Source organism: Malaclemys terrapin, chromosome 17 (assembly GCF_027887155.1).
Source record: "Malaclemys terrapin pileata isolate rMalTer1 chromosome 17, rMalTer1.hap1, whole genome shotgun sequence".
NCBI classification, from domain to species: Eukaryota; Metazoa; Chordata; order Testudines; family Emydidae; genus Malaclemys; species Malaclemys terrapin.
Genome location: NC_071521.1, coordinates 26,079,976 through 26,104,202, shown reverse-complemented (window position 1 = coordinate 26,104,202; position 24,227 = coordinate 26,079,976). Strand labels below are relative to the sequence as shown.

The 24,227-nt window shown below is 49.8% G+C and overlaps 1 protein-coding gene across 3 annotated transcripts; it reads left to right on the top strand.

The window, feature by feature from the left end:
* The first annotated feature begins 1,174 nt into the window (after positions 1–1,174).
* LOC128825417 (E3 ubiquitin-protein ligase TRIM23-like) lies at positions 1,175–18,118 on the top strand. 3 transcript variants are annotated; one of them, XM_054007925.1, is made up of 3 exons: positions 1,175–2,562; positions 3,940–4,065; positions 17,494–18,118. In XM_054007925.1, exons 1-3 carry the CDS (start codon positions 1,880–1,882, stop codon positions 17,555–17,557), a joined length of 873 nt encoding a protein of 290 aa, XP_053863900.1. In that variant the 5' UTR covers positions 1,175–1,879; the 3' UTR covers positions 17,558–18,118. The 3 variants fall into 3 exon arrangements, with proteins under 3 accessions (XP_053863900.1, XP_053863901.1, XP_053863899.1); XM_054007926.1 differs by lacking the exon at positions 3,940–4,065 and having other exon boundaries at positions 1,237–2,562; XM_054007924.1 differs by lacking the exons at positions 1,175–2,562; positions 3,940–4,065 and adding an exon at positions 13,277–16,427.
* Positions 18,119–24,227: the final 6,109 nt, after the last annotated feature.

Genomic DNA, 24,227 nt, shown 5'->3' with positions numbered 1-24,227 from the left:
ATCCATGCCATCCTCCAGATCAATAATAAAGATATTGAACAAAATCAGCCCCAGGACTGACCCTTGGGGCACTCCGCTTGAAACCGGCTGACAGCTAGACATGGAGTCATTGATAGCTACCTGTTGAGCCCGACGATCTAGCCAGCTTTCTATCCACCTTATAGTCCATTCATCCAGTCCATACTTCTTTAACTTGCTGGCAAGACTAGACAAAGTCAGATTGGAAATAATGCACAAATGTTTATTAATGAAGGTAATTACTCATTAGGATACTTTACCAAGAGTCACAGAGGATTCTCCATTAGTAGCAATTTCTAAATCAATACAGGATGTTTTTCTAAAAGATCTGCTCTAGCACAAACAGGAAGTAGTTAAGGTCCCTTCTGGCCTTGGAATAACTCAGTCTAGGTAGGAAATGTCATCTGTTCAGAGGAGACAGACACCAGGACATCCACTCTCCAAGGTCATGTCTACACAAGGGTGAAAAGGCAGGGGTTTTTAATCAAGTTAGCTAATGACTCACAACAGCACTCAGCACTGCCTGCAGAGATAGTTAAAGGGGTGGTTCAAAACCAGGTTAGCTCATTGACTATAAAAATAAAAGCCCAAGGCTAAAAGGGGGGTGACAAATCCCAGGAGGGGCAGGGCTTGGCACCATCTGGGCATCTCCTGAAAGGAAAGTCCTGACAGTCCTGGAGGATGACAGTCCTGGAGGAGACAATTTTGCAAACAGCCTCTGCTGGTGATCAGGACTCTCATTAGCTATTGCTATGCATTAAGTTGCTGCCCTGTTCTTTAACTATTAACACAATTAGCTCTTAAGGCCAGTGCCCGGGGCTGCTGTGTGCTGACTCAGCATGCTGGAAAGCAATAGCTGGGGAAAGACCTGTACTGGTAAAATGCCTCTTGCTCTGCCTTTGGGCCAGGACCCAAACTGGACCAAATGTCCTTGGAGAGAGGCACATCCCAGCAATTCCAATGCAGGCAGGCATTCGTACCCCTTGCTGTTAACAGTGGGACTGGACACAGTTACCGGCCACGGTCTCCTTCCAGCCACGGGTCTCTAACCACACCACGCATTTGATTACATTTGTTCGGTCAGCACTTCCCTCTTGAGCACTGCTGCTGGGCCATGGGCTGCTCCCATCCCCAGGAGTCCTGGCAGACTGTGGCCCCTGCTAAGGAGGGGAGGCACCAAACATGCCAGCTCCTGCTCTTAGCAGATCATCAATTAGTGATTAACGTTCAGCCAGGGTGTAGCCTGGCTAAGCAAGTGACCAGTCATTCCCCTTCACAGCCTTTATCTCAGTGCAAACAGTGCCCTGCAGTGTGGGACTCCCCAGGTGGAGTGCTGGCCTGTTATTCAGTGACTACAGTGCAGCCGGCCAGGAAGTTGAAGGCTACATAAGCAGATTGCGCCTGCTGGGCTCAGAAAGCACCTTGGCTTCTCCAGGCAGGTCTCTCCATTGCAGGGCACCGCTGGCTCACCAGGACTGTTACCAGCACGGGTGGATCACAGCGAGGAGCTGAGGCAGCCACACCGTTCCTGCTTCTGCTGCCTGTGTTGGCTTTGGCTCGCCTCGGGGACTTTGCGCTTTCTGCAGCAGCAAAGCCACAGGCCAGGGGCTAGCTCAGGGTAGGATCCGAGGACCCAGACAGCCAGCAGGGCAGCCAGGACTCTCTTACTGGCTGATTTCATCCCTGGGGGAAACTTTCCTCAGCACCCAGCTCCTCTGGTGCGGGAGCCAAGGCCAGTCCAGCTCCTGCAGCCCTGGGGATGGGCCCTCAGTAATGGCCTGAGCCAGCGAGCTCAGCTAGGACCCTGCTGCTTCCCCAGGACAAGTTCGAAGGCATCAGGTCCCACCCCAGCCGAGGCATCATGGCGCTGGCTCCGGCTGATGTCCTGCTGGACGTGTGTGCCAGGGAGTGTGGGATTTGCTACGAGGCCTACAAAGCGGCTTCCAAGTGGCGGGTGCCCAAGCTGCTGCTGTGCCACCACTCACTGTGCTTCTCTTGCCTCAGGAAGCTGGTCTGCCAGGCCCAGGCCATCTCCTTTGTGGTCTGCCCCTTCTGCAGGATGGTGACCCTGGTGCCCGAGCAGGGGCTGCAGGCCCTGCAGAACGACGAGGACATTCTGCGGGAGGCATCGGCCCAGTGCAGCCTGCGCAGCCCCGGCGTCCTGGCGGGGGCCAGCTCGGCCCCAGGGAAGGAGGAGAAGGAGAAGGAGGAGGAGGAAGAGGCGGCTCCCAGCACCTTGGAGTACTCCACAAGCGATTCCTCTCTCTCCCTGGACATGGAGTTTAACTACGTGACCCATTCATCCATCTTCACTATAAGCAGCGTGGTCTCCCCGTACGGCTTGGCGGTGCCGGGCAGCTCCAGGGCCTGGAGCGGGCTCCACATGCAGGAGGTGCAGAACGCCTTCTTGGTGGGGCTCCCAGGCCGAGCGGCATCTGCAGATGCTCAACCAACCATCTCCTCAGTGGAGAATCTGCGCCTGTGCTTCGCCACGGGCATCCTCATCCTCATCATCTCTGTCTTCTTCCTGCTGGTGTTCCTGAAGTAGGTCAGGATCTGGGGGTGCAGCAGGAGGGGTGGCTGGAACTGGCCCAGGACAGAACTGACCCAGTAGCCATGGCGGCAGGGACCCAGGCTGCTGATGGAGCAATGGGGAGAGGCCTTTTCAGATGGATCAGCTGAGCTCTGACCTGGGACCCCTGCAGGAGCCCAAACACGGTGGCCTCCACCCAGAGCCTCACTGAGCCATGTGCGTGGTGTCCTCGGTGCTGGGGATGCAGGGTGGGCTGAGCGTAGGTGTCAGAGGATTTGCCTACAGCCATCCAGCACGAGCCCTAACATGAATATTTGTGTGACGAACAGAAGTGACAGTGGCTGGCCCGGGCTGGGGGGGGGGCAAGCATTGGGGGGGCTCCCCGAGCCTGGGACAATCTGGTGAGGCCCCTATGGTGGTCATTGAGAGCAAGACAGTAAGAATCTGTGGAAAGAGGAAATAAAGGCAGCTTCCCACTCACCTCCACCCTGGCGTGCTGGGTCTCTGTGAGCGCCACATGGGGCGGAACAGGAGCCACTAATGAGCCACGAGAGCCCGGGCTACCCCTGCAAACAGGGAAAGGGAACCCGGAGCAGCAAAGCCTCCAGCCCAGCCAGAAAACTGCCATTACCAGCCCTGCAGCTCTGCCCACTTCCCCTTCAGGCTGCAGCGTCCCTGTCCATGGGCTTATCCCCCCCACCCCTCTCCACTTGCCTCAAGGGAAGGCCCTGCCTGTATCTGCTGGGACAGAGCGGTTGTAGGGGATCCTGTGCATGATGGGGAGGTGATGGGGGCCTGCCTGCCACGGGGGATCACAAGCGCAGACCCCTACTCCCTGCAGTGGTACCGATCTTGCTAGCAGTCAAAGGTGGCAGCTCAGTGCTGTGGCTCCCAAGGGTGGGGGGAGTCTGCTGTGCTGGAAAAGGCCCAGTGCTGCTGCAGCAGGACAGTCAGGCCTTGGGTAGAACTGCCCCCCTTGTTCCACCATGGGGGTCATCAGGTCGGGTGGGCAAGAGGGCTCTGTGCTGGCTCAGGAGGGCCTGTGGAGTGGGGTCAAGAGCCACATTGGTCCTGTCCCTGCAGCCAGGCTGAGGCAGGAGGCCGGGGGATTTGGTCATTGTGGGCAATGGGAGTTAGGCACCTGGAATGCTTTGAGGATCTGGCCCAGCTGCTTGGGCAGGATTCTATCGCTATGTGTGGGGAGGATGAGTATGTCTTGTACTGAGGAGCCTGCGGCTTTCCTGCCTTCTAGGCCCTGAGCACAGAGTCCCCGTGTCAGCTCCTTCTCCGACTGGGGTGGCCTGCCATGCTCTCATTCCTAGGACTGGTTGGTGGTTCATTTAGTTTTCTGTGCAGCCCAACTTCATTCCTGTTTTGTTGATCCCTAGCATGCAGAGTGTACAATTTGCTGGGAACGTGAACAATAACGTCCTCCCAGGACCAGGGAAATGCATGAACTACAGAGGTGTGTCTGGATTCCTGCTAGTAATCAGCAGACACAGCTTAGCTCTAAGGTCAGTCCATCGACACAGAATTATACATAAACCTGCTGCAGCTCTGGCATATGGAGCAGAGCCAGGGCCGGCTCCAGGGTTTTGGCCGTCCCAAGCAGCCAAACAAAACAAAAACAAACAAAGAAAAAAAGCCGCGATCGCGATCTGTGGCGGCAATTCGGCGGGAGGTCCTTCACTCCCAGCAGGAGTGAGGGACCATCCGCCGAATTGCCGCCGAATAGCTGGACGTGCTGCCCCTCTCCGAAGTGTCCGCCCCAAGCACCTGCTTGGTAAGCTGGTGCCTGGAGCTGGCCCTGAGCAGAGCACATGGTAACATCATGGATTACAGCTACTAGTCAAGGAGAGTGCCAGCTGTCTGTTTTAGGCAGTAGGCTGAGAATTGGGAGAAGTATGAGCTATCTATGCAAGTCTCTTACCCCGGCTGTAAAATGGGGACATCTACCAGCCTTTGGGAAATCGTTCAGCACCCCAGCCCTAAGGGCTTGTTCATACATGGTGCTACGCAGGAACAGCAGTGACTCAATAACTCAGTGTGGACGTCTTCCAGAAGCAGGGCCTTGTTCCCACTGTGGGTTAAGATAAACAGAAGCAAGGCCCTTTGATTCTGGACTAGGCATGTCCAGGGAGTGACTCATGAACAGCTAAGTGCCCTGTGCCAAGTATCAGGGTCATTTGTCCAAAACTTTAAAGCTGAGCAGACATAGTGCTCATCTTTTGGAAATGCCTGAACAGATCACCAAGTTTAAAAATTAAACCACTATTAACCTCCCCCTATACTCCCTCCCCCCTCTTGCTGCCTGCCTTGCAAGATGAGGTCTCACTCTCTTGCTTGAATTTGTAGACTTTTCCTCAATATGTTTTCGTAGTTCTCGGTGCAGTTTCCTAGGGATGTGAGAACTGTTACAGCCAATGTACCTTATGTTAGAATAGGGGTGGGCAAACTTTTTGGCAAGAGGACTACATCTAGGCATAGAAATTGTACGGTGGGCCATAAATTTTCACGAAATTGGGGTTGGGGTACGCCAGGGGGTGAGGGCTCTGGGTGGGGCTGCGGGCTCTGGGGTGGGGCCAGAAATGAGGAGTTATGGGTGTAGAAGGGGGTCTCTTACCCTAAGTGGCTCCCAAAAGCAGCGGCATGTTCCCCCTCCGGCTCCTACGTGGCGGCACAGCCAGGTGGGTCTGCTGCATGCTGTCCTGTTCGCAGATGCCACCCCTGCAGCTCCCATTGGTCACTCCCCAGCGGAAGCTCAAGGGGCAATTAAAACAGATTAAAACCCTAACCCACCCCGGTGTTAGAGGCAGTTTACCTTAAACTTTTCATAGCACTGTGGTGGAGAGAATGTTTTGCGTTTTGCAAGCATGGAGCAGCCCCATGGCAATTCCGTACATGGCAGTGACACAAGGAAAGTGTTCACATATTTTAATTGTCTGAGATACAATAAGTGTTTTGTCCCTTCCAGAAAGAAGTTACTCACATCATCACCTACTAGTCCACCATCTCCCTTTACCTGCTAGTCCAGGCCCCTCTCCACTTGCCGCCTGCCCCTTTGCTGTTACAGAGGATTTTTTTCTAATTGGACTTATTCCCCCTTTTTCCTGCTTTATCATGTGTTAAGAGAGCCTGAAAGGGGAGGTTGTTTGTTTGTGTGTTTAACTGCATCTCTTTCGCCTTAGAACAATCAGGCATGTTTACTCTGCCCTGCTTTTGTGGGAGAACCCTGGTGGGATCAGGGAGGTTTGCTGGGAGAGCCAGCCATTCAGCAGAGGCAAGGGTGCTGGATCTTTACCAAGGGTTCCTTTATCTCAACCTTATGTTAGTCACTGACAGGCAATAAGTGGTAACGGAGAAGAGCCCCGTCCAAGAGTTTAAAAGCTGGAGGAAAAAAATCCCCTCTTCTCTCCATAGTTCAGTTTTCCCACTTGGCTCCTTTGATGCTGTCATTTCCCAGTGCCTAGCTTCCCACAGCGCGACCCAGGCTCATCCCACAGGCATTCATGCTGTGAAAAACACGCCGAATTTAAATAGAAAAGAAAAAGAAAAAAATGTTTTGCCCCTTGGGGAGAGGGAAATACAGGCACCAGGCCACTCTGCTCCAGAGCAGTTTTTTAAATGGCCTTTACACTACCCTGCTACTGCTGGCAGTGCCACCATCCATGCTGCTAGCTGGCGCAGCCCTGGTTACACAACCAGAGCCCAGCTAACTTGGGAATCCCTCAGGGGATTTTACAAACGTGTGAGTGGAGCCAGGGCTTGAGGGCACAGTAACTGGATCAAATTTCTTGAGCGCCCAATTCAGGCATAGACAGATTTTTGTACGACATTAAAGGTGCCTAAAGGCCCAGATACACACAGGTATTTAGGCTCCTAGTGTCTGTTGATTTCAATGGCATTAGGAGCCTAAATTCCTTTATGGGCAGATGCCCTGGCCCACCTCTGCATCTGGCTGATAACAGTATCAGTGCTGACTGTTGTAGGAACAGCAGGGGTCTGTATGCTATGTATAACCAGTATGCTCAAAAACTCTCTGTTACACTCTCCCCCCACCCTCTCCCCCGCCACTTTTGTCTCCTCTCTCTCTTTGAATACCTGTGAAGTGGCTTTCCCCCTCCCCATCCCTCCTGGAATGCTTGTGGGATGAATGGGTTGCTTAAACAACTGGAAGATCAGAAGAGCTCCCAAATAAGCAAGGTGTCTGGGACTCTAATTAGGCAGCGCTCACACACCCAATGCATGGACACTGCCCAAGGTGGAGTGTGACCAACCAGACGCGGCCAAGTCATCTCTAGTCGCAGGCCATGAGGAGCAGGTCCTTAAAAAGGAAAGGGGCCATGTGCTCGGCAGTGCATTCACAAACTTGTACCTCCTGTGAAGACCCTTTGCCCAGACCACCTGGCTGCGTTGCATTCCATCGTGCCTCGGAAAGATTTACCTTCATCACACCATCCATCATTGCGCTGTGGGACACTTACCTTGAAGGATCCTGACATCTCCTGTGCTGTGCCTGTCCTGGGAGAATGAGTACGTGAGTGCGAGTGTGATGGTCCGCCTTCTTTTGAGCTTTGCTCTCAGTATAATAAACGTGCTGCTTTCTGCCAAACTCTGGTGGGTCATTAGTCTTAATCTTATTGGCTGGGCCAATTTTGGGTAACACTGACATAATATACTTTGCTGTCTGTAAGACGTTTGCCTTACTACTGCATGACACTTCTATTAAAAAACTAGTATGATATAAAATCAACATGGTACCCATTACATGTATTAAAAACTGGCTAACTGATAGGTCTCAAAATGTAATTGTAAATGGGGAATTGCCATCAAGTGGGTGTGTTTCTGGGGTGTGTGTGTCCCTCGAGGATCAGTTGTTGGCCCTACCCTATTTAACATCTTTATCGGTGACCTGCAATACAACATAACATCATCACTGATAAAGTTTGCAGATGACACAAAAATTGGGGGAGTGGTAAATAATGAAGGGGACAGGTCATTGACACAGCAAGAACTGGATTGCTTGGTTAACTGGGCTAAACAAACAATACACATTTTAATATGGCTATATGTAAACATCTAGGAACAAATGTAGGCCATACTGACTGACTGGGATTTAATAATGGGCTCTTCAATCTAGCTGAGCAATGTATAACAATCAGAAGGCTGGAAGTTGAAGTTAGCCAAATTAAGACTGGAAATAAGGTGTACATTTTTGAGGGTAAATAAGCATTGGGACAATTTACCAAGGGTCCATCGCTGACAATTTGTAAATAAAGACTGGATCTTTTTCTAATAGTGACCATAATATAATAACATTTAATATCCCTGTGGTGGGAAGAAAACCTCAGCAGCCCAATACTGTGGCATTTAATTTCAAAAAGGGGAACTATGCAAAAATGAGGGGGTTAGTTAAACAGACGTTAAAAGGTACAGTGACTAAAGTGAAATCCCTGCAAGCTGCATGGACGCTTTTTAAAGACACCATAATAGAGGCCCAACTTAAACGTATACCCCAAATTAAGAAACACAGTAAAAGAACTAAAAAAGAGCCACCATGGCTTAACAACCATGTAAAAGAAGCAGTGAGAGATAAAAAGGCATTTTTTAAAAAGTGGAAGTCAAATCCTAGTGAGGTAAATACAAAGGAGCATAAACACTGCCAAATTAAGTGTAAAAATGTAAAAAGAAAAGCCAAAGAGGAGTTTGAAGAACGGCTAGCCAAAAACTCAAAAGGTAATAACAAAATGTTTTTTAAGTACATCAGAAGCAGGAAGCCTGCTAAAGAACCAATGGGGCCCCTGGATGATCGAGATACAAAAGGAGCACTTAAAGACGATAAAGTCATTGCGGAGAAACTAAATGAATTCTTTGCTTCAGTCTTCACGGCTGAGGATGTTAGGGAGATTCCCAAACCTGAGCTGGCTTTTGTAGGCAACAAATCTGAGGAACTGTCACAGATTGAGGTGTCACTAGAGGAGGTTTTGGAATTAATTGATAAACTTAACATTAACAAGTCATTGGGACCAGATGGTATTCACCCAAGAGTTCTGAAAGAACTCAAATGTGAAATTGCGGAACTATTAACTAGGGTTTGTAACCTGTTCTTTAAATGGGCTTTTGTACCCAATGACTAGAAGATAGCTAATGTAACGCCAATATTTAAAAAGGGCTCTAGAGGTGATCCCAGCAATTACAGACCGGTAAGTCTAACGTCAGTACCGGGCAAATTAGTTGAAACAATAGTAAAGAATAAAATTGTCAGACACCTAGAAGAACATAAATTGTTGGGCAAAAGTCAACATGATTTCTGTAAAGGGAAATCGTGTCATACTAATCTATTAGAGTTCTTTGAAGGGTCAATAAACATGTGGACAAGGGGGATCCAGTGGACATAATGTACTTAGATTTCCAGAAAGCCTTTGACAAGGTCCCTCACTAAAAGCTCCTACATAAATTAAGTTGTCCTGGGATAAAAGGGAAGGTCCTTTCATGGATTGAGAACTGGTTAAAAGACAGGGAACAAAGGGTGGGAATAAATGGTAAATTCTCAGAATGGAGAGGGGTAACTAGTGGTGTTCCCCAAGGGTCTGTCCTAGGACCAATCCTATTCAACTTATTCATAAATGATCTGGAGAATGGGATAAAAAGTGAGGTGGCAAAGTTTGCAGATGATACTAAACTGCTCAAGATAGTTAGGACCAAAACAGACTGTGAAGAACTTCAAAAAGATCTCACAAAACTAAGTGATTGGGCAACAAAATGGCAAATGAAATTTAATGTGGATAAATGTAAAGTAATGCACATTGGAAAAAATAACCCCAACTATACATACAATATGATGGGGGCTAATTTAGCTACAACAAATCAGGAAAAAGATGTTGGAATCATTGTGGATAGTTCTCTGAAGACGTCCATGCAGTGTGGAGAGGCAGTCAAAAAAGCAAACGGGATGTTAAGAATCATTAAAAAGGGGATAGAGAATAAGACGGAGAATATATTATTGCCCTTATATAAATAGATGGTACGCCCACATCTTGAATACTGCGTACAGATGTGGTCTCCTCATCTCAAAAAAGATATACTGGCACTAGAAAAGGTTCAGAGAAGGGCAACTAAAATGATTAGGGGTTTGGAACAGGTCCCATATGAGGAGAGATTAAAGAGGCTAGGACTTTTCAGTTTGGAAAAGAAGAGACTAAGGGGGGATATGATAGAGGTATATAAAATCAGGCGTGGTGTGGAGAAAGTAGATAAGGAAATGTTATTTACTTATGCCCATAATACAAGAACTAGGGGCCACCAAATGAAATTAATGGGTAGCAGGTTTAAAACAAATAAAAGGAAGTTCTTCTTCACACAGCGCACAGTCAACTTGTGGAACTCCTTACCTGAGGAGGTTGTGATGGCTAGGTCTATAACAGCGTTTAAAAGAGAACTAGATAAGTTCATGGAGGTTAAGTTCGTTAATAGCTATTAGTCAGGATGGGTAAGGAATGGTGTCCCTAGCCTCTGTTTGTCAGAGGGTGGAGATGGATGGCAGGAGAGAGATCACTTGATCATTACCTGTTAGGTTCACTCCCTCTGGGGCACCTGGCATTGGCCACTCTTGGTAGACAGGATACTGAGCTAGATGGACCTTTGGTCTGACCCAGTACGGCCGTTCTTATGTTCTTATGTTATGTAAAAGTTCTACTTGAGGTATTGGTTTGGGGAAGGTTCCTGGCCTGTGCTGTACAGGGGGTCAGACCAGATGATCACCAGGTTTCACACTGGCTTTGGAATCTCTGAATCTTTAGGCACTTAAATACATTTAAAAATCTGGCCCCAGAGTCCCTTGCTAACCACCTCGGGCTCCTGGTCAACTTGCCATGAAGGGCTTATCTACAAGAGAGAGTTCCCCTGGAGTTAATTGATTGCCCATGTTTGTAAGGATGGGCAGGACTCTGTACCATGGATAACATTTGGGGAGAGTCCACACCAGCTTTACAATAATTAATTAGGTGCAATTAATGCCCCATCAGTTAACTCCAGGTAAAATTCTGCATCAAGGATATACCCTTAGGGCTTGTCTACACTTACATTTTATAGCACTCTAACTTGCTGGCTTAGGGGGGCACGCTCCCCCCCCCCCCCAGTTCCTTCTTGCCAGACAATGCTGACAGAGGGGAAGAAGGGCAGGACGTGGAATAGACGTGAGCAACACATCTTGAAGAACACAAGTTACCGACAAGGTAACTGTCTTTTCTTCTTCAAGTGATTGCTCAAGTGTATTCCACAATAGGTGATTCCAAGCTATATCTGTTGGAGGTGGGTAGGAGTTCACAGAGACTTGGGATGGAGCACTGCCCTGCCAAACCCTGTGTCTTCCCTGGTCTGGGAGACAATTGCATAATGTGAGGTGAATGTGTGAACTGAAGATAACTCCTTCAGATGCCGAGACTCATCAAGCCCTCGGATCGCTACCCCTTCCTGCTTCTCCATGTGGGCACCAATGATACTGCCAAGAATGACCTTGAGCGGATCACTGCAGACTACGTGGCTCTGGGAAGAAGGATAAAGGAGTTTGAGGTGCAAGTGGTGTTCTCGTCCATCCTCCCTGTGCAAGGAAAAGGCCAGGGTAGAGACCGTCGAATCGTGGAAGTCAACGAATGGCTACGCAGGTGGTGTCGGAGAGAAGGCTTTGGATTCTTCGACCATAGGATGGTGTTCCAAGAAGAAGGAGTGCTAGGCAGAGACGGGCTCCACCTAACGAAGAGAGGGAAGAGCATCTTCGCCAGCAGGCTGGCTAACCTAGTGAGGAGGGCTTTAAACTAGGTTCACCGGGGGAAGGAGACCAAAGCCCTGAGGTAAGTGGGGAAATGGGATCCTGGGAGGAAGCACAAGCAGGAGAGCGCAAGAGGGGAGGACTCCTGGCTCATGCTGAGAAAGAGGGAAGATCGAGGAGTTATCTTAAGTGCCTATACACAAATGCAAGAAGCCTGGGAAACAAGCAGGGAGAACTGGAAGTCCTGGCACAGTCAGGGAACTATGATGTGATTGGAATAACAGAGACTTGGTGGGATAACTCACATGACTGGAGTACTGTCATGGATGGATATAAACTGTTCAGGAAGGACAGGCAGGGCAGAAAAGGTGGGGGAGTTGCGTTGTATGTAAGAGAGGAGTATGACTGCTCAGAGCTCCGGTATGAAACTGCAGAAAAACCTGAGAGTCTCTGGATAAAGTTGAGAAGTGGGAGCAACAAGGGTGATGTCGTGGTTGGAGTCTGCTATAGACCACCAGACCAGGGGGATGAGGTGGACGAGGCTTTCTTCTGGCAACTAGCAGAAGTTGCTAGATCGCAGGCCCTGGTTCTCATGGGAGACTTTAATCACCCTGATATCTGCTGGGAGAGCAATACAGCGGTGCCCAGGCAATCCAGGAAATTTTTGGAAAGTGTAGGGGACAATTTTCTGGTGCAAGTGCTGGAGGAACCAACTAGGGGCAAAGCTTTTCTTGACCTGCTGCTCACAAACAGGGAAGAACTAGTAGGGGAAGCAAAAGTGGATGGGAACCTGGGAGGCAGTGACCATGAGATGGTCGAGTTCAGGATCCTGACACAAGGAAGAAAGGAGAGCAGCAGAATACGGACCCTGGACTTCAGAAAAGCAGACTTTGACTCCCTCAGGGAACAGATGGGCAGGATCCCCTGGGAGAATAACATGAAGGGCAAAGGGGTCCAGGAGAGCTGGCTGTATTTTAAAGAATCCTTATTGAGGTTGCAGGAACAAACCATCCCGATGTATAGAAAGAATAGTAAATATGGCAGGCGACCAGCTTGGCTAAACAGTGAAATCCTTGCTGATCTTAAACGCAAAAAAGAAGCTTACAAGAAGTGGAAGATTGGACAAATGACCAGGGAGGAGTATAAAAATATTGCTCAGGTGTGCAGGAGTGAAATCAGGAAGGCCAAATCACACTTGGAGTTGCAGTTAGCAAGAGATGTTAAGAGTAACAAGAAGGGTTTCTTCAGGTATGTTAGCAACAAGAAGAAAATCAAGGAAAGTGTGGGCCCCTTACTGAATAAGGGAGGCAACCTAGTGACCGAGGATGTGGAAAAAGCTAATGTACTCAATGATTTTTTTGCCTCTGTCTTCACGCACAAGGTCAGCTCCCAGATTGCTGCACTGGGCAGTACAGCATGGGGAGAAGGTGACCAACCCTCTGTGGAGAAAGAAGTGGTTCGGGACTATTTAGAAAAACTGGACGTGCACAAGTCCATGGGGCCGGATGCGCTGCATCCGAGGGTGCTAAAGGAGTTGGCGGGTGAGATTGCAGAGCCATTAGCCATTATTTTTGAAAACTCATGGCGATCAGGGGAGGTCCCAGATGACTGGAAAAAGGCTAATGTAGTGCCCATCTTTAAAAAGGGAAGGAGGAGGATCCGGGGAACTACAGGCCAGTCAGCCTCACTTCAGTCCCTGGAAAAATCATGGAGCAGGTCCTCAAGGAATCAATTATGAAACATTTAGAGGAGAGGAAAGTGATCAGGAACAGTCAGCATGGATTCACGAAGGGGAAGTCGTGCCTGACTAACCTAATTGCCTTCTATGATGAGATAACTGGCTCTGTGGATGAGGGGAAAGCAGTGGATGTGTTATTCCTTGACTTTAGCAAAGCTTTTGATAAGGTCTCCCACAGTATTCTTCCCGCCAAGTTAAAGAAGTATGGGCTGGATGAATGGACTGTAAGGTGGATAGAAAGCTGGCTAGATCGTCGGGCTCAACGGGTAGTGATCAATGGCTCCATGTCCAGTTGGCAGCCGGTTTCAAGCGGAGTGCCCCAAGGGTCGGTCCTGGGGCTGGTTTTGTTTAATATCTTTATTAATGATCTGGAGGATGGTGTGGACTGCACTCTCAGCAAGTTTGCAGATGACATTAAACTAGGAGGCGTGGTAGATACACTAGAGGGTAGGGATCGGATACAGAGGGACCTAGACAAATTAGAGGATTGGGCCGAAAAAAACCTGATGAGGTTCAACAAGGACAAGTGCAGAGTCCTGCACTTAGGACGGAAGAATCCCATGCACTGCTACAGACTAGGGACCGAATGGCTAGGTAGCAGTTCTGCAGAAAAGGAACTAGGGGTCACAGTGGACGAGAAGCTGGATATGAGTCAACAGTGTGCTCTTGTTGCCAAGAAGGCTAACGGCCTTTTGGGCTGTATAAGTAGAGGCATTGCCAGCAGATCGAGGAACGTGATCGTTCCCCTTTATTCGACATTGGTGAGGCCTCATCTGGAATACTGTGCCAGTTTTGGGCCCCACACTACAAGAAGGATGTGGAAAAATTGGAAAGAGTCCAGTGGAGGGCAACAAAAATGATTAGGGGTCTGGAGCGCATGACTTATGAGGAGAGGCTGAGGGAACTGGGATTGTTTAGTCTCCAGAAGAGAAGAATGAGGGGGGATTTGATAGCAGCCTTCAACTACCTGAAGGGGGGTTCCAAAGAGGATGGAGCTTGGCTGTTCTCAGTGGTGGCAGACGACAGAACAAGGAGCAATGGTCTCAAGTTGCAGTGGGGGAGGTCCAAGTTGGATATCAGGAAAAACTAGTCCACTAGGAGGGTGGTGAAACACTGGAATGCGTTACCTAGGGAGGTGGTGGAGTCTCCTTCCTTGGAGGTTTTTAAGGCCCGGCTTGACAAAGCCCTGGCTGGGATGATTTAGCTGGGAATTGGTCCTGCTTTGAGCAGGGGGTTGGACTAGATGACCTCTTGAGGTCCCTTCCAACTCTGATATTCTATGATTCTATGATTCTATGAAGGCCATGTGGCAGCCCTGCAAATGACTTGAATGGGGACAGGGGCTAAAAAGGCAGCCAACTAGGTCTGCGCCCTAGTTGAGTGCACCCTCACAATTGGCAGTGAGGGATTCCTGCCAGGTCATAACAGGTATGGATGAACGAGGTGATCCAGTTGGAGAGCCGCTGAGTGGAGATTGGCTGACCCTTCATGCACTCGGCCGAGGAGATGAACAGCTACAAGGACTTCCTGAATGCCTTAGTGCACTCCAGGTAAAAAGCCAGAGCCTGTCTCAAATCCAGCGTGTGGAGGCGTCGCTCCTCACTGGACCCATGGGGCTTGGGGCAGAGAACTGGCAGGAAAATGTCCTGACCCATGTGGTAGGCAGAGTCCACCTTCGGGAGGAACAAAGGATGTGGGCGGAGCTGGACCTTATCCTTATGGACCACCATGTATGGGGGCTCAGAGGTCAGGGCCCTGAGAGCAATCTAAACTCGGATGCACTGGCCAGGTAGACAGCTGACGTGATCACCACCACGAGAGATGCGACCAGAAGCACATAGCTAGTGGCTCAAACAGGGGGCCTGTGAAGCGGGCCAATACCAGGTTCAGGTCCGACTGGGGGACTAACACACAGGAAGAGATGATTGAATCCCTTAAGGAATAGGCCAGTCATAGCATGGGAGAATACCATGTGGCCCCCCGCACCAGCAGATGGAAAGCAGATATGGCCTCCAAGTGCACCTTAATGGACGAGGGTGCCAGGCCCTGGGCCCTAAGGTGAAGGAGGTAGTCCAAAATTAGCTGTATTGGGGCAGCCATGGGGGAAACATCCTGCTCATCCGCCCATCGGAAAAACTGAGACCACTTTGCCAAGTAGGCTCAGCACATGAAAGGTCGCCTGCTTTCCAAGAGGATGTGCTGAACCCCTTCCTAGCATGTCCTTTCCTCCAAGCCTAACTGCCTGCTCCCCTATGGGTACTGCTAAGGAAAAAGCTTTCGACTCCGATGCAGCACGCACACCTACTGTGGAATACAAATGAGCAATCATTCAAAGAAGAAATACCAGTGTTCAGGCTTCTGCGTGTGGGGCCTGACCCCTGACCACTAGGGGCTTGTTGGTGTCACTAGGCATAACCCTAGGTAACTCGGGAGGGTGGAAGGCCACTAAGGCCTGGTCTACACTACGACTTTAATTCGGATTTATCAGCTTTAATTCGAATTTACCCTGCAACCGTCCACACAACGACACTATTTATTTCGATATAAAGGGCCCTTTAAATCGATTTCTGTACTCCACCCCGACGAGCGGAGTAGCGCCAAAATCGATTTTAACATTTCAAATTAGGGATAGTGTGGCCGCAATTCGATGGTATTGGCCTCCGGGAGCTATCCCACAGTGCATCATTGTGACCGCTCTGGACAGCAATCTAAACTCGGATGCACTGGCCAGGTAGACAGGAAAAGCCCCGCAAACATTTGAATTTCATTTCCTGTTTGCCCAGCGTGGAGAGCACAGGTGACCACAGATAGCTCATCAGCACAGGTAACCATGCAGGCCGATAATCGAAAAAGAGCACTAGCATGGACCATACGGGAGGTACTGGATCTGATCGCTATATGGGGAGAGGATTCAGTGCTTGCAGAACTTCGTTCTAAAAGACGAAATGCCAAAACTTTTGAAAAAATCTCCAAGGGCATGATGGAGAGAGGCCACAATAGGGACTCAGATCAGTGCCGCGTGAAAGTCAAGGAGCTCAGACAAGCCTATCAAAAAACAAAGGAGGCAAACGGTCGCTCCGGGTCAGAGCCGCGGACATGCTGCTTCTACGCCGAGCTGCATGCAATTCTAGGGGGGGCTGCCACCGCTACCCCACCTGTGATCGTGGATTCTGGGTCGGGGATAGTCTCATCAGCTACACCTGAGGATTCTGCCGATGGGGGAGAGGAGGAGGAGGAGGATGAGCTTGCAGAGAGCACACAGCACTCCGTTCTCCCCAACAGCCAGGATTTTTTTCTCACCCTGACTGAAGTACCCTCCCAACCCTCCCAAGCCAGTATCCAAGACCCTGACCCCATGGAAGGGACCTCAGGTGAGTTTACCTTTTAAAATATAAAACTTGTTTTAAAAGCAAACGGTTTTTAATGATTACTTTGCCCTGAGGACTTGGGATGCATTCGCGGTCAGTTCAGCTACTGGAAAAGTCTGTTAACGTGTCTGGGGATGGAGCGGAAATCCTCCAGGGACATCTCCATGAAGCTCTCCTGGAGGTACTCCAAAAGCCTTGCCACAAGGTTTCTGGGTAGTGCATCCTTATTCCGTCCTCCATGGTAGGACACTTGACCACGCCATGCTTGCAGCAAGTAATCTGGTATCATTGCCTGACAAAGCCTGGCAGCGTATGGTCCCGGTGTTTGCTGGCATTCAAGCAACATCCGTTCTTTATCTTGTTGTGTAATCCTCAGGAGAGTGATATCACTCATGGTAACCTGGTTGAAATACGGGAACTTAATTAAGGGGACAGAGGTGGCCGTTCCTACTGGGCTGTTTGCCTGTGGCGAAAAATAAATCCTTCCCTGCAGTTAGCCAAGCGCAGATGGGAAATTGGCCCTGAGCTTTTCGCGTTTGGCTAGCAGGGATCTTCCCTGTTACCAGCCACGTGGTGGGGGGAGGGGTACCGTGATCATCCCAGAGAATTTATGGCAGGAGGGGGCGGCGGGGGTGGTGGTGGTTAGTTTGGTTCCTGCAGGGATTTTCCCTGATACCAGCCACGCGGTGGGGGGAGGGGTACAGCGATCATCCCAGAGAATTCATGGCGGGGGGGGTGGGGTGGTTAGTTTGTTTTCTGCTGCTGCTGAATGTTAACAGAAAAACCGCAGCACTCTACAGGCTATGCTTGGTATGTGGGAAAGGAGGGCGCAGAAGCTGTAAGACAATGGCTTACCATGGCCGCATGCAAGCCGAATTCTGTTGCCCAGACCTGTGATCTCTAGCAGCAAAGCCACAAGCACTCAGCATTAAGAGGCAAAATGCAACCTTGCACAGAAATCACATGTGCTATGTAATGTGAATAGTGTTGGTCACCGTGAAAGAGTATAAGCATTGTTCTGCAAAATGTATCTTTTTAAACAATTCTCTCTTTTTTCCCCTCCCTACAGCAGCTGCAAATTCCTCAAGCCTCCCTCCTCCATCCCGAAGGCTATCACAGATAAGGCGTCGTAAAAAGAAAACGCGAAACGAGATGTTTTCAGAAATTATGGAATCCAGCCGCAGTGACAGAGCTCATCTGAATGAGTGGAAGGAAACGGTTGCAAAGTATAGGAAAGAAGCCATTGAACGTGAGGACAGGAGGGACCAACGTGAGGACAGGAGGGACCAACGTGAGGAGAGGAGAGACGCTCGAGATGAGAGGTGGCGGCAGGAAGATCAGAGGAGGCAGGATGCAACGCTGGGGCTGCTGCGTGAGCAAACAGACATGCTTCGGCGTCTGGTGGAGCTTCAGGAACGGCTGCAGGAAAACAGACTGCCGCTACAGCCCCTGTACCCCCCTCCCCCCTCCCCATGTTCCGTATCCTCCTCACCCAGACGTGTAAGAACGCGGGGAGGGGAGGCTCCGTACACCTTCCCATTCCACCCCAGTAGACAGCCCAAGCAAAAGGCTGTCATTTTTTTAACCTTTTTTTAGTGGCCTTTTCCTTCCCACCGATCCTCCTCCCAAATCCCACCCGGGTTCCCTCCCTCTTTTTCTAATCTATTAATAAAGAATAAATGATTTTTAAATGATAGTGACTTTATTTGGTTTGAAAGAAAGCTGGGGGAAGGGGGAGGGTGGGTTCCTTACAGAAAATCAGTCAATAAAGGGGGCGGGTTTTCATGAAGGAGAAACAAACAGATATTTCACACGGTAGCCTGGCCAGTCATGAAACTGGTTTTCAAAGCTTCTCTGATGCACAGCGCTTCCTGGTGTGTTCTTCTAATCGCCCTGGTGTCTGGCTGCGCGTAATCAGCAGCCAGGCGATTTGCCTCAGCCTCCCACCCCGCCATAAAGGTCTCCCCCTTACTTTCACAGAGATTGTGGAGCACGCAGCAAGCAGAAATAACAATGGGGAGATTTCTTTGGCTGAGGTCAGAGCGAGTCAATAATGATCGCCAGCGACCTTTTAAACGGCCAAATGCACATTCTACCACCATTCTGCACTTGCTTAGCCTGTAGTTGAACAGCTCCTGACTCCTGTCCAGGCTGCCTGGGTATGGCTTCATGAGCCATGGCATTAAGGGGTAGGCTGGGTCCCCAAGAATAACTATTGGCATTTCAACATCCCCAACGGTTATTTTCTGGTCCGGAAAGTAAGTCCCTTGCTGCAGCCCTTTAAACAGAGTAGTGTTCCTGAAGACGCAAGCGTCATGAACCCTTCCCGCCCAGCCTGCGTTGATGTTGGTGAAACGTCCCTTGTGATCCACAAGTGCTTGCAGCACCATTGAAAAGTACCCCTTGCGGTTTATGTACTGGGTACCCTGGTGCTCCGGTGCCAAGATAGGGATATGGGTTCCATCTATCGCCCCACCACAGTTAGGGAATCTCATTGCAGCAAAACCATCCACTATGGCCTGCACATTTCCCAAAGTCACTAACTTTCGTAGCAGCACCTGAGTGATTGCTTTGGCTACTTGCATCACAGCAGCCCCCACAGTAGATTTGCCCACTCCAAATTGATTCCCAACTGACCGGTAGCTGTCTGGCGTTGCAAGCTTCCACAGGGCTATCGCCACGCGCTTCTCAACTGTGAGGGCTGCTCTCATCTTGGTATTCTGGCGTTTCAGGGCAGGGGACAGCAAGTCACAAAGTTCCATGAAAGTGCCCTTACGCATGCGAAAGTTCCGCAGCCACTGGGAATCATCCCACACCTGCAACACTATGCGGTCCCACCAGTCTGTGCTTGTTTCCCTTGCCCAGAATCTGCATTCCATGGATAGAACCTGCCCAATTAACAACATGATCTCCAAAGCACCGGGGCCCGCGGTTTCACAGAATTCTGTATCTGTGTCCATGTCCATGTCCATGTGCATGTCCATGTCCTCATCACGCTTGTCGCTGCGCTGCCGCCGCCGCTGCCTCCTCGCCTCGTTTTTCTGGTCCTGGCTCAGCATAAACTCCACGAGAATGCGCGAGGTGTTTACAATGTTCATGACTGCTGTTTTGAGCTGAGCGGGCTCCATGCTTGCCGTGGTATGGAGTCTGCAGTGTTCACCCAACCAGGAAAAAAGGCGCAAAATGGTTGTCTGCCGTCTGTTGCTTTCATGCAGGGAGGGAGGGAGGAGGTGAGGCTGTACCCAGAACCACCTGCGACGATGTTTTTTGTCCCATCAGGCACTGGGATCTCAACCCAGAATTCCAATGGCCGCGGGAGACTGCGGGAACTATGGGATAGCTATGGGATAGCTACCCACAGTGCAACGCTGCAGAAATCGACGCTAGCCCCGGTACTTGGACACACACCGCCGAATTAATGTGCTTAGTGTGGCCGCATACATTTCGACTTTATACAACCTGTTTTCCAAATTCGAATTATATAAATTCGGATTAATCCCGTAGTGTAGACATACCCTAAGTGTCAATGAAGCCTTCCTGCACTAGGCCTATATGAACCAAACTTCTTCCACGTTTAAACTCTAATCAACCTCAAAAGCCAGGTGCAATTGGAATATGTAAGCAACCAGTTATCTGTGTGCAACCTCCTGCTCACACCGGTATCAAGCAGTAATAATGAGGCCTGCATGTTTCTGGCTGAAGGGAAAAAGGACAAGATAACAGTTTAAAGAAGTTACTAACAAGCTAGGCTTATAGCTGCCAAGAATGACTTAACTGCTTAAATGTAATCGTTATTTGCTTAGTAACTGTTACCAGGGAAGGGAGGGGTAGAAGGGGAGGAAGGGAGGGGAAAGGGGTGGGGAGTGAGGCTTAACTGCAAAATGTATAAAAGAAGAAAAACTGTTCCTGTTAGTGTGCTTGATTTGAGACTTGCCAGTCTCCTCGCACCGCTTTGGGATCCCAAATAAACTTTGTTTGTTTCTCCACCCCTGGTGTGTTTATTGGCGTGAAGCACACTGGGCAATGAACCCCGCTGTTGCTGTCCTCAGGCATGCTGTGCCGGCAACAGGCTGGCAATGCTGACACTGTTCAGGGGGAAGCAATTCCAGGTGTAGGGAATGGAGGGTGAGGGGGGTTCTCACCACACAAGTGCACCCAACCGAGTGTGCTCATGCTCGGGCAGTAAGGCCCAGACCTTCAAAGCTATTTAGGCTCCTAACGCCAACTGACTTTAATGGACATTGGGAGGCAGCCCCAGTACCTTTCAGGATCTGGGCCTAGAAGCCTTAGCACTTAAGGAGGGTGAGACGCAGCTGCTGCTGTTGAGGTGAGCTCTAGCCATTAACTCAGTCAAGCTGGAGCAGGGAGCTATTCAATCCCTGCCTGTTAAACGAGGCCGTATCCAAAATGGGCCTGTAATTCTGAATGCCTCTGTCTCTGGAGGCCAGCTGGGCCAGCTTTTGCTGAATTGTCCACAGTTCTGCACATTCACAATGCCCGCACCCAGCAGAGAGCTCTGGATAAACCCCCATGCCATCCCCACCCCCAACTATTCTAGTGCCCACACCACATTGAGTCACTCAGCCATAGACAAATCTGCAGCCAATTCAGTCATGCAGCGCGCTGCCTCCTGCCCAGAGACGCTAAGTACCACCCAATGCGTGGGGGCCAGTGTTCACCCCCAACTCTCATGCTGCCACTAGGTGGCTGTAGGGGATACCCCCTGTCACCCACGCTCAGCCCACCCTGCGTCATAGAATCATAGAATCATAGAATATCAGAGTTGGAAGGGACCTCAAGAGGTCATCTAGTCCAACCCCCTGCTCAAAGCAGGACCAATTCCCAGCTAAATCATCCCAGCCAGGGCTTTGTCAAGCCGGGCCTTAAAAACCTCCAAGGAAGGAGACTCCACCACCTCCCTAGGTAACGCATTCCAGTGTTTCACCACCCTCCTAGTGAAATAGTTTTTCCTGATATCCAACCTGGACCTCCCCCACTGTAACTTGAGACCATTGCTCCTTGTTCTGTCATCTGCCACCACTGAGAACAGCCGAGCTCCATCCTCTTTGGAACCCCCCTTCAGGTAGTTGAAGGCTGCTATCAAATCCCCCCTCATTCTTCTCTTCTGGAGACTAAACAATCCCAGTTCTCTCAGCCTCTCCTCATAAGTCATGTGCTCCAGACCCCTAATCATTTTTGTTGCCCTCCGCTGGACTCTTTCCAATTTTTCCACATCCTTCTTGTAGTGTGGGGACCAAAACTGGACACAGTATTCCAGATGAGGCCTCACCAATGTCGAATAAAGGGGAACGATCACGTTCCTCGATCTGCTGGCAATGCCCCTACTTATACAGCCCAAAATGCCGTTAGCCTTCTTGGCAACAAGAGCACACTGTTGACTCATATCCAGCTTCTCGTCCACTGTGACCCCTAGGTCCTTTTCAGCAGAACTGCTACCTAGCCATTCGGTCCCTAGTCTGTAGCAGTGCATGGGATTCTTCCGTCCTAAGTGCAGGACTCTGCACTTGTCCTTGTTGAACCTCATCAGGTTTTTTTCTGCCCAATCCTCTAATTTGTCTAGGTCCCTCTGTATCCGATCCCTACCCTCTAGTGTATCTACCACGCCTCCTAGTTTAGTGTCATCTGCAAACTTGCTGAGAGTGCAGTCCACACCATCCTCCAGATCATTAATAAAGATATTAAACAAAACCGGCCCCAGGACCGACCCTTGGGGCACTCCACTTGAAACCGGCTGCCAACTAGACATGGAGCCATTGATCACTACCCGTTGAGCCCGACGATCTAGCCAGCTTTCTATCCACCTTACAGTCCATTCATCCAGCCCATACTTCTTTAACTTGGTGGCAAGAATACTATGGGAGACAGTATCAAAAGCTTTGCTAAAGTCAAGAAATAACACATCCACTGCTTTCCCCTCATCCACAGAGCCAGTTATCTCATCATAGAAGGCAATTAGGTTAGTCAGGCACGACTTCCCCTTCGTGAATCCATGCTGACTGTTCCTGATCACTTTCCTCTCCTCTAAATGTTTCATAATTGATTCCTTGAGGACCTGCTCCATGATTTTTCCAGGGACTGAGGTGAGGCTGACTGGCCTGTAGTTCCCCGGATCCTCCTTCTTCCCTTTTTTAAAGATGGGCACTACATTAGCCTTTTTCCAGTCATCTGGGACCTCCCCCGATCGCCATGAGTTTTCAAAAATAATGGCTAATGGCTCTGCAATCTCACCCGCCAACTCCTTTAGCACCCTCGGATGCAGCGCATCCGGCCCCATGGACTTGTGCACGTCCAGTTTTTCTAAATAGTCCCGAACCACTTCTTTCTCCACAGAGGGTTGGCCACCTTCTCCCCATGCTGTACTGCCCAGTGCAGCAATCTGGGAGCTGACCTTGTGCGTGAAGACAGAGGCAAAAAAATCATTGAGTACATTAGCTTTTTCCACATCCTCGGTCACTAGGCTGCCTCCCTCATTCAGTAAGGGGCCCACACTTTCCTTGATTTTCTTCTTGTTGCTAACATACCTGAAGAAACCCTTCTTGTTACTCTTAACATCTCTTGCTAACTGCAACTCCAAGTGTGATTTGGCCTTCCTGATTTCACTCCTGCACGCCTGAGCAATATTTTTATACTCCTCCCTGGTCATTTGTCCAATCTTCCACTCCTTATAAGCCTCTTTTTTGCGTTTAAGATCAGCAAGGATTTCACTGTTTAGCCAAGCTGGTCGCCTGCCATATTTACTATTCTTTCTACACATCGGGATGGTTTGTTCCTGCAACCTCAATAAGGATTCTTTAAAATACAGCCAGCTCTCCTGGACCCCTTTGCCCTTCATGTTATTCTCCCAGGGGATCCTGCCCATCTGTTCCCTGAGGGAGTCAAAGTCTGCTTTTCTGAAGTCCAATGTCCGTATTCTGCTGCTCTCCTTTCTTCCTTGTGTCAGGATCCTGAACTCGACCATCTCATGGTCACTGCCTCCCAGGTTCCCATCCACTTTTGCTTCCCCTACTAGTTCTTCCCTGTTTGTGAGCAGCAGGTCAAGAAAAGCTTTGCCCCTAGTTGGTTCCTCCAGCACTTGCACCAGGAAATTGTCCCCTACACTTTCCAAAAATTTCCTGGATTGCCTGTGCACCGCTGTATTGCTCTCCCAGCAGATATCAGGGTGATTAAAGTCTCCCATGAGAACCAGGGCCTGTGATCTAGCAACTTCTGCTAGTTGCCAGAAGAAAGCCTCGTCCACCTCGTCCCCCTGGTCTGGTGGTCTATAGCAGACTCCAACCACGACATCACCCTTGTTGCTCACACTTCTCAACTTTATCCAGAGACTCTCAGGTTTTTCTGCAGTATCATACCGGAGCTCTGAGCAGTCATACTCCTCTCTTACATACAACGCAACTCCCCCACCTTTTCTGCCCTGCCTGTCCTTCCTGAACAGTTTATATCCATCCATGACAGTACTCCAGTCATGTGAGTTATCCCACCAAGTCTCTGTTATTCCAATCACATCATAGTTCCCTGACTGTGCCAGGACTTCCAGTTCTCCCTGCTTGTTTCCCAGGCTTCTTGCATTTGTGTATAGGCACTTAAGATAACTCAACGATCGTCCCTCTTTCTCAGCATGAGACAGGAGTCCTCCCCTGTTGCGCTCTCCTGCTTGTGCTTCCTCCCAGGATCCCATTTCCCCACTTACCTCAGGGCTTTGGTCTCCTTCCCCCGGTGAACCTAGTTTAAAGCCCTCCTCACTAGGTTAGCCAGCCTGCTGGCGAAGATGCTCTTCCCTCTCTT